General features: G+C 43.7%; 1 protein-coding gene across 4 annotated transcripts in view; it reads right to left on the bottom strand.

Annotated features, from left to right (window-relative positions):
- LOC144595229 (paraspeckle component 1-like) overlaps positions 1-12,530 on the bottom strand; it is a 102,174-nt gene that overhangs the window by 82,542 nt on the left and 7,102 nt on the right. For all 4 annotated transcript variants that reach the window (XR_013547472.1, XM_078402453.1, XM_078402454.1 and 1 more), the window contains exon 2: positions 6,174-6,475. Coding sequence is in view for 3 of the 4 variants with exons in the window: in XM_078402453.1 (XP_078258579.1) it covers positions 6,174-6,475 (302 nt within the window). In the remaining variant the exon portion in view is untranslated. The remainder of the gene's footprint in view (positions 1-6,173; positions 6,476-12,530) is intronic.

Genomic DNA, 12,530 nt, shown 5'->3' with positions numbered 1-12,530 from the left:
TGATCCAAACAATTGATTTTGGTATGCCTAAGGTTTGGCTGATGTCTCTAACAGTTTTATTTTTGTTTCTCAATCTCATAATGGCTTCTTTGACTTTCATTGGCACAACATTGGTCCTCATGTTGATAAACAGCAATAAAAGTTTCCAAAGGTGATAGAAAGACTGGAGGAAAGACTTGGTGCTGAGAGCTCTCTTATGCCTGCATTAAGAAGGCATTTAAACACACCTGAGCAATTACAAACACCTGCAGTCATGTGTCCCAAAGATTATGGTGCCCTGAAATAGGGGAACTATGTATAAATACAGCTGTAATTTCTACATGGTGAAACCAAAATGTATAAAAATACCATTTAATAAAATCTGACAATGTGCACTTTAACTATGTGATTTTTTTCTATTTCAAATCTCAAATTGTGGAGTACTAAGGCAAATAAATAAATGATGGGTCTTTGTCCCAAACATTATGGAGGCCACTGTATCTCCAAAATGGAGATTTTTGATTCCAAAGTTCTTGCATCTTGCCGCATTAAATGGCCTATGGGGAGTAATAATTGGTTTACTAGCAGATAAATTTGATCATGGCAAGTTCAGTAACACTAGTGGTCAAATTGTGGTTTGAATTTCATGGCACGTAAAATGGCTACTCAGCCCAAATGGTGTGTCCGGAAGTGTTTTTATACTACAAAAGCCGATTATCTTACCCTGATTTCTTCCATTTTTAGCAGCAGATTTATCAGTGCAACCAGAAGTGTCCTGCTCAGTGGCAGGACAGTGACACAGGGTGCGGCCTCACAATTCCAAGGACCCACGTTCAATGAACGAGTTTGGTATCTCGTCTGCGCATGTGCAGGTCATTGGTCACGTGCTAAACATTCTCGCCTGCTGAGGTTCTGCGTGTATACAGACCTGCGTTTCATCCATATTTTCCAGTTTTGCTTCTTCGAGGTAAGAAAATACTGCTTTCAAAACTATTAATTAGGCGTATTTATGGGTAATTTGTAAAAAATACGATGATTTTGTGGATTTTGCTTTATGCTTCGGTAAGTGAGCGAGATCGTGACGAATTTCTTTTGCATTGTAACTTGTACCGGAGCTGCTCCTCAAGCAGGAATATCTCGCACTTCCCAAACTCTTGGTTTTCTTAATCATTCTTGGATTGTTGGAGATGCAAAAGAAAAACAAACGTTTGAGTGAATGAATTGCTGATTTGTGCGGGCAGTAGCTACAGTCCAGAGGTCAAGCATCCAGCGGAGCGGTTTGTCTGATCAAACCCTCCAATAATATCACCGAGAAACACATCACTCACAAAATGCTGGAGTAACTTACCGGGACAGACAGCATCTCTGGAGAGAAGGAATGGCTGACATTTCAGATCGAGACCCTTCCTGAATGGAGGATATAATCAGACAAGCCGCTCCGCTGGATGCTGACCTCTGCAGCTGTAATCGCTGCACGAACAGCAGCTTTAAGTTTACAGTGGTCATCCATTGACATTCCGGACTGTAGCCACCGCCCGCACAAAGCAGCAATTCATTCACTCAAACGTTTGTTTTTCTTTTGCATCGCTGACAATCCAAGAACAATTGAGAAAACCAAGAATAACTCATGGTTTGGGAAATGTGACATATTCACGCTATAATCGTCACGATCTCGCTCACTCACCGAAGCAAAGCAATAAAACCTACAAAATCATCTTTTTTTTTACAAATTAACCATAAATACACCTAATTAATAGTTTTGAAAGCAGTATTTTCTTACCTCGAAGAAGCAAAACTGGAAAATACGGGTGAAACGCAGGTCTGTGTACATGCAGCAGCTCAGCCCCAGAGAATGTTTAGCACAAGTGACCCATGACCTGTGCATGCGCAGTCGAGATACCGAACTCACTTATTCTGAACTATGGTGAGCGTTTGCATATTCTCCATGAGCAAAGGCGTTTCTGCCACGTGCTCTGGTTTCCTTCCAAAGAAATCCTGGTAGGTTGATTGGCTCCTATAAGTTTCCCCTTTGTGTAGATCAATAGCAAAAAGAGTCCAAAGTTGATGGATAAAAGAGAATATTTTGCAGGGCTAGAGAGAAAGAAATTGGATTGCTCGGATGATGGTTAGTAAAGACCCAATAGGCTGAAGGACTTTCTTCTGTGACATAATAATTAAACTTAAATATTTAATTTACAGATTTTCAGACTAACAATACAGATTCTTTAGAGGGTGAACCAATCTAGAAATCAATTTTTTACTATTAAAACAATTTTAGCATCAAGAGGAAATTGATATCTCAGAAAGATGAGGCTGTGTCCACAAAGATAGTGATCAGTTTGACTGCCAGTGGCTCTGAAACAATGTCTATTGACTTAAGCTCTTTGGAAGAAATCACAAGCTATTGGCATAATTAAAGTCGACATAATAAGCTGCTTGACACAGACCTCTTTTGGTTGTAGCAGGATGTTACTCCAGAAGTTCATCAAGTGTAGAGAATGGATAAATGATTAAGCATGTGTCTGAAAGATTACAATCAAAGGCATTTTTGATATAGACCCAGGAAAGAGCAAGAACATCAAGACAAGATTGTTTTCCGGATCGTATCTCCGGTCGCTCTGCGGCCTAACATCATGGAGCTGGAGGCCTTGCTCGAGACAGACTTTGAGCCCCATCACGGGGATGTGGACTTACCATCGGAGCCTGCATCCCTTGCCTGGGATCGACACACTAATCGCGGCCTGCAGATTTCAACGTCGAGGAGCTCGCAGTCTCGGGTCAAGAACGAGGTTGGGAAGCTCCAAAGTCACAGGAGGTTCAACCAGCCCCGATCTGGGGTCCGATCGCCCGGTGCGGGGAGCTGAGATTCCAACCCCCCCCCCGATGTAGGAACTTGATCGCCCCGATGCAGAGGGCCCGACTGCCGGCTACGGGAGCCAAGATCGTCCCGTAGCCAAGAAGGTTCGAGTGCCCCGACCGCGGGAGAACAAAGAAGAGAAGATTGAACTTTTTTTGCCTCCATCATAGTGAGGAATGTGGGGGAGTCGGGCTCAACTGGGGAGATCTCGAAAGAACCGCCAACAACCGAGTGAGGTGGAGGACATTTGTCAATGGCCTATGCTCCCTAGAAGGTGGCTGTTCATGTAAAAAAATTATTTGGGTGGCTTGTTGCTCTTTATTGGTATGACTGTATGGCAACTCAATTTCCTTGTATGTTGCAAAACATACTTGGCTAATAAAGAACTATTGTGGCGGTCCCTGGTGGTGAGCCGCTCGTGGTGTGAACCCTCGGCTCGAGGGGGTGGGGTCACGGAACGTGGAATGGGGAGAAGTGGAGTTTGTAGTGGAGTTCCAGGAGTTGAACTGGTTGGGGGTTTGGGGAGCTGTATGGTGCTTGAGGAATAAAAAAAACTTTGTTTGGCATGTGTCCCGCTTCATTGGCTTTGCTTGACACTCGTGTCCCGCTTCGCTATTATTATGATTTAAAAGAATACGAGGGAACGACAGACCTTCTGGAGGTGTGAACAGCTGGCTGATTTTGAACAGTTTCAAACAGTGTGAAAGCTTGTATAATATTTGCCTTGCAGGAAGGTAACAAGTACAGATAATGTGGCAACTGAAAAGTTTGTAAAGGAGCTGAAGCGAATTAAGGTGGCCAACCCCTTTAACAAGTATGTAACACGGATGCAACCGGGCTCACGCTCTGCAATCTACCAAAGAACCCAAGGACTCTATAAAGAGAGATTCAAAGAAAAAATCTTCCACTGGTGGCATCTAACAAAAAGAAAACTTGGGCGATGGCATTCTTCTCCTTATTAAGCCCTTGGCTCCTCTAGGGAGCATAGGCCATTGACAAATGTCCTCCACCTCACTCGGTTGTTGGCGGTTCTTTCGAGATCTCCCCAGTTGAGCCCACTCCCCGACATTTCTGCCTGGACACCTCTTCTCCAGCTGTACCTGGGGCAACCTCTTTTCCTTTTTCCTTGGGGGTTCCATTTCAGGGCTTGTTTCTGTCAAGCCACAGGACTACAAGCCCAGAGATTGTAGCGCACCATTTTGTTGGCAACAGTGGCAGCCTTGCCAGCCTGGAACATGGTTCGGATGTTCCATGTCCCCACAAGGATGGATTTCTTTGGCGTAAGAAGGTGTGTCAGCTTCCCAGCACCATTGCGGGTTTGGCTGGGAAGCGTCATGTTCCCCGTCGCTGGGGCACCTTCTTCAACCAAGTGTGTAATTTGGTTTTCATCCGTTAAGGTTTCTGTAACTCACACTTTTTCCCAGGGTGGGGTAGTTAACCCCACGCCCAACCCCCAACTTGGAGGACCAGGGACTGCTTCGGCTGCCTCCTCACCCATGACCTGTCCGGTTTGGTTGAACCTGCCAGGGATATAAAACCCCATCCGGCATAGCTCACAGGATCACTGGAGTACGCAAGCCTCTCCACCACGTCAAGGTTGCAGTCCAGGAGAAGGGACGATGGCATTGCTCTTCCAATATTGTATCAGGTTGTTTTTCATCTACTTAAATAATACAGCACAAGGAATAACCAGGGCAACAAAACTTTGATCTTTGGTAACAATGCCCCAGGCTATCCAGTTGAAGAGGACATGGCTGACAGCATCAAGGGAGCATTTCCCCTCATCCCAAGCCATGGATGAGAATGGTATTACTACCGATATTAAGGAATGTTATTTTGGAGTGAAATGGTGTGATAAACTCACCATTCAGGAACTTGGTAATAGATACAACAAAAATAGCCACAGAATACATCAATACCTCTTGGAATGACCAAATTCATGCATCAATGAATGGTGAACAAGAAAAATTATGATCAGAGTGTTCACAACTCGCTTTGGTTTACCTACTAGAGAAATCTCCAACAATCGCCAAGGTGGCAAAATTAGGCTGATGTGGAATTGCAAGGCACAGCTCACAAATTAGAACAAACTTCCCAGTAGCAGCAAGAAACTGCCAGGATAGCCAAAGAGATCACAGGGTATTGTTCCACTGAAAGAGCAACAGTCACATTCAGAGACAACAATCCATTGATCAAGCACAGCACCAAATAAGGCTGCATAATGGAAAACACATGCTCCAGTAACAAGGATTTTTTTTATCACAAGAGAACTGTCCAGTTCAGCCAGGAAGGAGCAGTCACACGAGGTCGAATTGTGTGCTGACTTATTTATCTTTTCTTCCGTGAAGACAAAAATTATTCTGTACCTCAAAGTTTTGAGTAGTAATTTGAGAATTTGGTACGGACTAATTTCAGTTCTCAAATAGCCATAATACAAAAGTTGCCTGTATTTCAATGATCACCTATCTCACTATTTCAAACACGGTCCTATTCAACGAAACAATCTCCCTATTTCAAATACTAAAACAATAAAATTTTACTGAATTGCTTTCAATGCATTATCACTCTTCCTTACATTAGGAGATTAATACACCAGTTCCACAGGCATCAAAGCCTTTTATTCCAGGTTAGAGCGCAAATTCTCATTGTGGCAATTCAGAGAGTGAGCTGTAAGAATGAGCTGGGGTAGAAGCCTGTATGTTTCACTTATCGAGTAGCATGAAAGGGGCACTAAGAATATTTGCTTTCATCTTAAGATAGTCATTAAAAATATTTTAGATACTTGTATTTTAAAAGTTGGCTTGAGCAAAAGTTGAGATTGCACATTGGAAAGAACGGTACACACTCCTGATTTACAAATGTCCATTTAGACTGTTTTCCCTGAACGTAGCCTCTTTGTAAACCTTAATCACCATTACATACCTGTTAATATGCTATGGCATTAAGGGACTTTAAAATGAGTGCAGATGAAGACATTTCTTCCTCCCATCCCATTTTATCATTTGAATCTAATGCAAGCAATTAAGTTAGAAGCCTTCTTTTGCAAATATGTTGCAAATAATTAAATATACAGACAGATTAAACCCACACCTTTAACAATCACAATAAAAGATATTCATGAAAAAAGTTAATTCCTAAAAGATAAAAGTGAAGAGAGTAAATGAATTATCATTCAAGGCCACTACAAATTATTTACTACAGAGCTATACTTTTTAAAACACAAATGACATGCAAGAACATTAAGGAGCTGAAACTATATTTGTGTTTTCTGCCCACAATTAAGCTTAAGAATAAAGGAAATAGCTATGAGATATCTGAAAATCTTTTAAAAACTTACGATGTCAATAAAAATGCTCCATCTGCACATCTTTCCAATGCTTTGCGAGCTGCAGGCTTTGCTGCAAATTCCACATAACCTTTCCCTGTAGGCTTCCCACGATCATCAACAACAACTATTGCTCTTTCTACGGGTCCAAACTGAGAAAAGGCCTGTTCCAGCAACTCATTAGAAACAACTGAAGAAAGATTCCGCACGGTCAAGGCAGCTCCATGAGTAGCAAAGCGAATACGTAGAGGTCGATTCCTCAGCATTGTACCATCAAGTTCAGCTTTTGCTATTTCAGCCAATGTCCTGGTTTCCTATATGAGAAAGCATGGTATCAATTGCAAATTGTTAATTTGTGAAAATTTCAGTTTGAGCGTTTTAGACATTCCAGAAGCACTAATTTATATAAAGCTTGACATGAAAACTTGAATCACACTTTTTAAAAAAAAGGACTTTGCAATCCTTCAAAGCCAGAGAGTGGGTTACCTTACAGGCTGATCAACTAACCCAAGTCCTATTAAATAAATTTCCACTATTTTGTTTCCGTTGTGTTGCTTCTTTTGAACAATTTACTACAGTTGCCTTTAAAACATGCTTAACACAATTCAAATAGTAACGCTCTCAATGGCAAATTGAATTAGGTATCATACTAGATGATATCATTGAGTAATGAGAGAAACGGTAACTCTATAAATAAACAATTAATATTTTTCTAAAAATAGAAATTGTCTATCATTAGATAAACAACTCACTGGACAATCAGCTCTTCCTAACAATCAAATTGATAGACCTTAGATAGACTGGCAGCACAGTGGTGCAACAGTAGATTTGCTGCCTTAGTGTCAGAGACCCAGATTCGATCCTGCCTACGGTTGCTGTCCGTACAGAGTTTACACATTCTCTCGTGATCATGTGGATTTTCTCTGGGAGTTCCTGTTTCCTCCCACATTCCAAAGACGTACATGTTTGTAGGTTAATTGGCTTTGGTACAAATTGTAAATTGTCCCTCGTGTAAAGGATAGTGCTAGTGCATGGGGATCACTGGTCGACAAGGACTAAGTGGGCTGAAGGACCTGTTTCCACACTGCATTTCCAAATTAAACTAGTGCAAGTAGGTCTCTCTTTAAGTATGGAAATTCAAAATGCACACAATTCCAAATGTAGTCTAAAAGCACTGTGCAACATAATCATGGAATTATTTTTATATTTCAATCTTCAAAATCGCTTCCTAAACTTATACATTTCCTTTGACCCTCTCAGGGGTCACAACCAGCATTTTAATGCTTTTTTCCTCTTCTTCCTAATGAAATGTACATAGTCCCACATTATACACCATTTTCACCTTTCTGTTCAATCTCATTACCGAGGTACGAGGTTCCCATCTGCTTTAAAAGGGCATCAATAAGAAGGGCAAAATGACATGCCTCAATGACTACCAACCGATGTCACTAACATCCGTGGTGATGTAATACTTTGCGGAGTTGGTTATTGGGCATATCAACTCCTATTTCAACGAGTACGTGGACCCACTCCAATTTACCTGCTGCCTCAACAGGTTAACGAAGGATGCAATCGCATTGGCTTCCACTCTGCAGTAAACGACTGGGACAATAAAAACACACATCAGGCTTTTGTTCATAAACTGCAGCTTGGTGTTCAACACCATCAACCCCTCCAAACTGGTTGCCAAGCTCACGGAGCTGGACCTCTGCAGATGCTTCTGCAACTGAGGCTCACCGGAAATTGGAGGAACAGCACCTCATTTCGCCTGGGCAGCTTGCAGCCCAGTGGTATGAACATCAACTTCTCCAACTTTAGATAGTTCTGTCCCTCTCTTCCCCTCCTCCTTCCCAGATCTCCCTCTATCTTCCTGTCTCCACCTATATCCTTCCTTTGTCCCGCCCCCCGACATCAGTCTGAAGAAGGGTCTCGACCCAAAACGTCACCCATTCCTTCTCTCCTGAGATGCTGCCTGACCTGCTGAGTTACTCCAGCATTTTGTGAATACCTTCGATTTGTACCAGCATCTGCAATTATTTTCTTATATACCCTCTGCAACTGGACCTTAGACTTCCTCATCAATACACAAAAAATCAGTACGAATTGGCTGCAACACTTCCTCCTCAAGAACCATCAGCACAGGAGCACTTAAAGGCTGCGTGCTCAGCCCCCTGCTCTACTCACTCTATATTCATGATTATGTGGCGGGACACAGTTCCCATACCATCTTCAAATTTACCGACGATACCATCGCCGTTGGACAAATTACAGGTGACAATGAGTGAAAGTATAGGAAGGAGATTTATCAACTGACCGAATAGTGCCAGAGTAACAACCACCTTGCTCTCAATGTCAGTAAAAGAAAGAAATTAATTGTTGACTTTGGAAGAGAAAAGCCGAGGATCCATAAACCTGTCTTTAGTTTCCTGGACATTCATCTCTTGGAAGATCTGTCCTGGACCCACACATTGATGCAATCATAAAGATAGCCCATCAACACCTCTATTTCCTTAGACGGTTGAGGAGATTTAGTATGACGACAAATACTCTTGAACTTCTATAAGCGTATAGTAGAGAGCATATCAGGTTGTACACGAAAAGCTAGAGTAACTCAGCAGGACAGGCAGCATCTCTGGAGAGAAGGATTGGGTGACATTTCAGGTCGAGACCCAGTCTCGAACCGAAACGTCACTCATTCCTTCTTCTGATGGGTCTCAACCTGAAACATCACCCATTCCTTCTCTCCAGAGATGCTGCCTGTCCCGCTGAGTTACTCCAGCTTTTTGTGTCTATCTTTGGTTTAAATCAGCATCTGCAGTTCCTTCCTACACAAATCAGGTTGTACCAAGGCCTGGTTCAGCAACTCGAACGTTCAGGAATGAAGAGGATTACAAACAGTGGTGAACACTGTTCAGTCCATCACGGGTACTGACCTCCCTACCATCGAAAAGATCTACAGGAGCCGCTGCCTCGAAAAGGTAGCCAGCATCAGAGACGCACACCACCCTGGCCCCACTCTCATTTCACTCCAGCCGCCAGGAAGGTGGTGGGAGCCTGAAATCCAATGTCCAGGCTCAGAAGCAGTTTCTTTCCGACAATCATCAGGCTATTAAACACTGCAACCTCCAAGTAAGCTCTGAACTTCATAGATGTGGGGGGGGGGGGGCATTTTTTTGTGTCATTTGTTTTTGCATACACACACACACACACACACACATCAAACAACTTGGCTACTTCATCTCATCTTAATTGGTAATATAAATTATGAACAGCAGAGGCCCCAGCATTAATCTCAGGGCTGAAATGTCACCCATTCCTTCTCTCCAGATGCTGCCTGTCCCGCTGAATTGCTCCAGCATTTTATGTCTATCTTCGGTGTAAACCAGTTCCTTCTTATACATTTCTGTTTTCTACTGCACAGCCGCCAACAGCTAGGTTATCTCGTGCAGGTTTCGCTTGCATGGGTACTGGTTGCAAAAAGGTTATTTAGATTTTTATGTGGGCAAGTTTGGTGAGATGATCCATGTCCAAGTTGTCGAACTGTGACTTGAAGAGTGACAAGGTTGGTGCACATTTGGTAGTGTCGGGAAGGGTGTTCCACTCTGGGATAGTCCATGGATATAGTGACTGTAGGTAGCTATTTTTGTTTACTATAATTCTAGTATAAATGAAGTGACCTGAGGACTGTCTTGTAAATTTCTGGGTATTGGATTGAATAAAGTGAGATATATTACTGGGGATGATGCCACGAGTCTCTTTGTAGACAGTACATAAGCGGGCTTCGGTGCATCTTGACTCCTGCGACTCCCAGCCAAGGCAATTTAACATATACTGGAGATGCTTGACTGTCTTGAGTCGTCATAAACAAACTGTGCTGCACGCCTCTGAACCTTGTCAAGGGTGTCACTGTTTTTTTTCTGATGAGGGTCCCACATAGTCTGGCAATATTCCAACAGCTACCTCCTTTGTTGGTTTGTCACAACCGGATATATGTTTCCGGAGAAGGCCCAAAGTTCTGTTTGCTTTTGAGGCAATCTGGTTTATGTGTCTATTCCAGGCTAGGCCAGGTGTGAGTTCAACTCCCAGGGATGGGTGGTGATCAACTTCTTTGAGCAGGCCATATGTGAGTTCAAGTCCCAGGGATGGGTGGATCAACTTCTTTAAACAGGTCATCTCCCAGTTTGTACTGGTTTATGATCGGCTTGACTTTATGAGTAACTCTCATGGGAAAGCATTTGGTGTAATTGAAACTCATTTGCCAAATGGTTTCCCAATTACAAAAATTGTTTATGTCATTTTGAAGAACCTTGGCATCTTCAGCAGCTTTGATCTCTCGATACACAATACAGTCGTCTGCGAAGAGTCTCACTCTCGAAGACAGGTTGTCAGGCAGATCGTTTATGTAGATCAAGAACAGTAAGGGTCCCAACACCGTTCCCTGTGGCACGCCAGACTCAACTGGAGATTGTTGTGATGACTCACCATCTACTACAACTTTTGATGTTGTTTAGTGAGGAATGAATCAATCCAAGAGTATTCAAGTTATTTCGGATGCCAACGTGGTGAAGCTTAGCCATCAACCTACGGTGGGGAACGGTGTCGAAGGCCTTGCTAAAGTCGATTATAATAAGTGTAGGAAGTTTTTTTCGTCAATTTCACCACTAATTTCCATCCTGCTCTTAAATATACTTGGACCATCTCCAACATCTCCCTACCGTTTCTGGACCTCCATCACAGGAGACAGACTAGTGACCGACATCTACTACAAACCCACTGACTCCCATAGCTATATTGACTACACTTCTTCCCACCCTGTTTCCTGTAAAAACACTATCCCCTACTCCCAATTCCTTCATCTACGCCGCATCTGCGCCCAGGATGAGGTGTTCCATACTAGGGCATCGGAGATGTCCTCATTCTCTAGGAAACGGGGGTTGCCCTCTTCCATTATAGATGAGGCTCTCACCAGGGTCTCCTCTATATCCCGCAGCTCCACTCTTGCTCCCCCTCCCCCCATTAGTAACAAGGATAGAGTCCCCGTTGTCCTCACCTTCCTCCCCATCAGCCGGTGCAGACAACAAATCATCCTCCCATATTTCCGCCACCTACAACGGGATCCCACCACTGGCCACATCTTCCCATCTCCACACCTTTCCCTCCGTAACTCCTTGGTCCAATCGCCCCTTCCCACCCAAACCACCCTCCCCAGGTACTTTCCCCAGCAACCCCAGGAGTTGCAATACCCGCCCCTTTGCCTCAACTCCATCCAAGGTCCCAAACAGTCTTTCCAAGTGAGGCAGAAGCTCACCTGCACCTTCTCCAACCTCATCTATTGTATCCGCTGTTCCAGATGTCAAATTCTCTACATCGGCGAGACCAAGCGCAGGCTCGGCGATCGTTTCGCTGAACACCTCTGCTCAGTCCGACTCAACCATCCTGATCTCCAGGAGGTTCAGCACTTCAACTTCCCCTCCCATTCCCAATCTGACCTTTCTGTCCTGGGCCTCCTCCATTGTCAGAGTGAGGCCCAGTGTAAATTGGAGGAACAGCACCTCATTTTTCACCTGGGCAGTTTACAGCCCAGCGGTATGAACGTTGACTTCTCCCACTTCAGGTTGTCCCTGCTTCCCCTCTCTATCCCCCCCCCCCCCCTCCCAGTTGTCCCACCATTCTTCCTGTCTCCGACTACATCCTACCTTTGTCCCGCCTCCTCCCCCGACATCAGTCTGCATTAGGGTCTCGACCTGAAACGTCACCCATTTCTTCTCTCCCGAGATGCTGCCTGACCCGCTGAGTTTCTCCAGCATTTTGTGTCTCCATTACAATAAGATCGGCCTGCCCTCTGTTATCCAGGATTGTTTGCAGATCATTAACCCGGACAGAGAGCTGGGTCTCGCATGACCCGCCTTTGTGGAATCTATGCTGCTGGTCAGCTAGAATATTGTGTATTTCAAAATGGCTCATAACATAGCCATGAATAATATGTTCAAGGAGTTTGCAGACAATTGAAGTCAAGGATACCAGACGATAATTGGCTGGATTTGAGCGGTCGCTCTTTTTGTAAATTGGAGAGATGTTTGCATTACGCCAATCACTCGGTAGTTCTCCAGTAGAAATTGATTTCTGAAATATCTGGAGGATTGGAGCAATGCGTGAAGAACATGACTTCAAAACTCTGGCAATTATGCCGTTTGGGCCACAGGCTTTATAAGGATTCAATTCAGACAAAAGCTTTACAACTCCCTCTTTGGTGATGAGCAAGTCACCAATATCTGGAACACTACTAGGGCCAAGATCTGGAAAATCAAATTGTTTTTCTCTGGTAAAAATTGAGCATTAATCTCGGGCTGCCCACTCGCAAGTCTATCA

This window comes from Rhinoraja longicauda, chromosome 7, assembly GCF_053455715.1.
Source record: "Rhinoraja longicauda isolate Sanriku21f chromosome 7, sRhiLon1.1, whole genome shotgun sequence".
NCBI lineage: Eukaryota > Metazoa > Chordata > Chondrichthyes > Rajiformes > Arhynchobatidae > Rhinoraja > Rhinoraja longicauda.
This window is presented reverse-complemented; position numbering and strand designations above follow the sequence as displayed.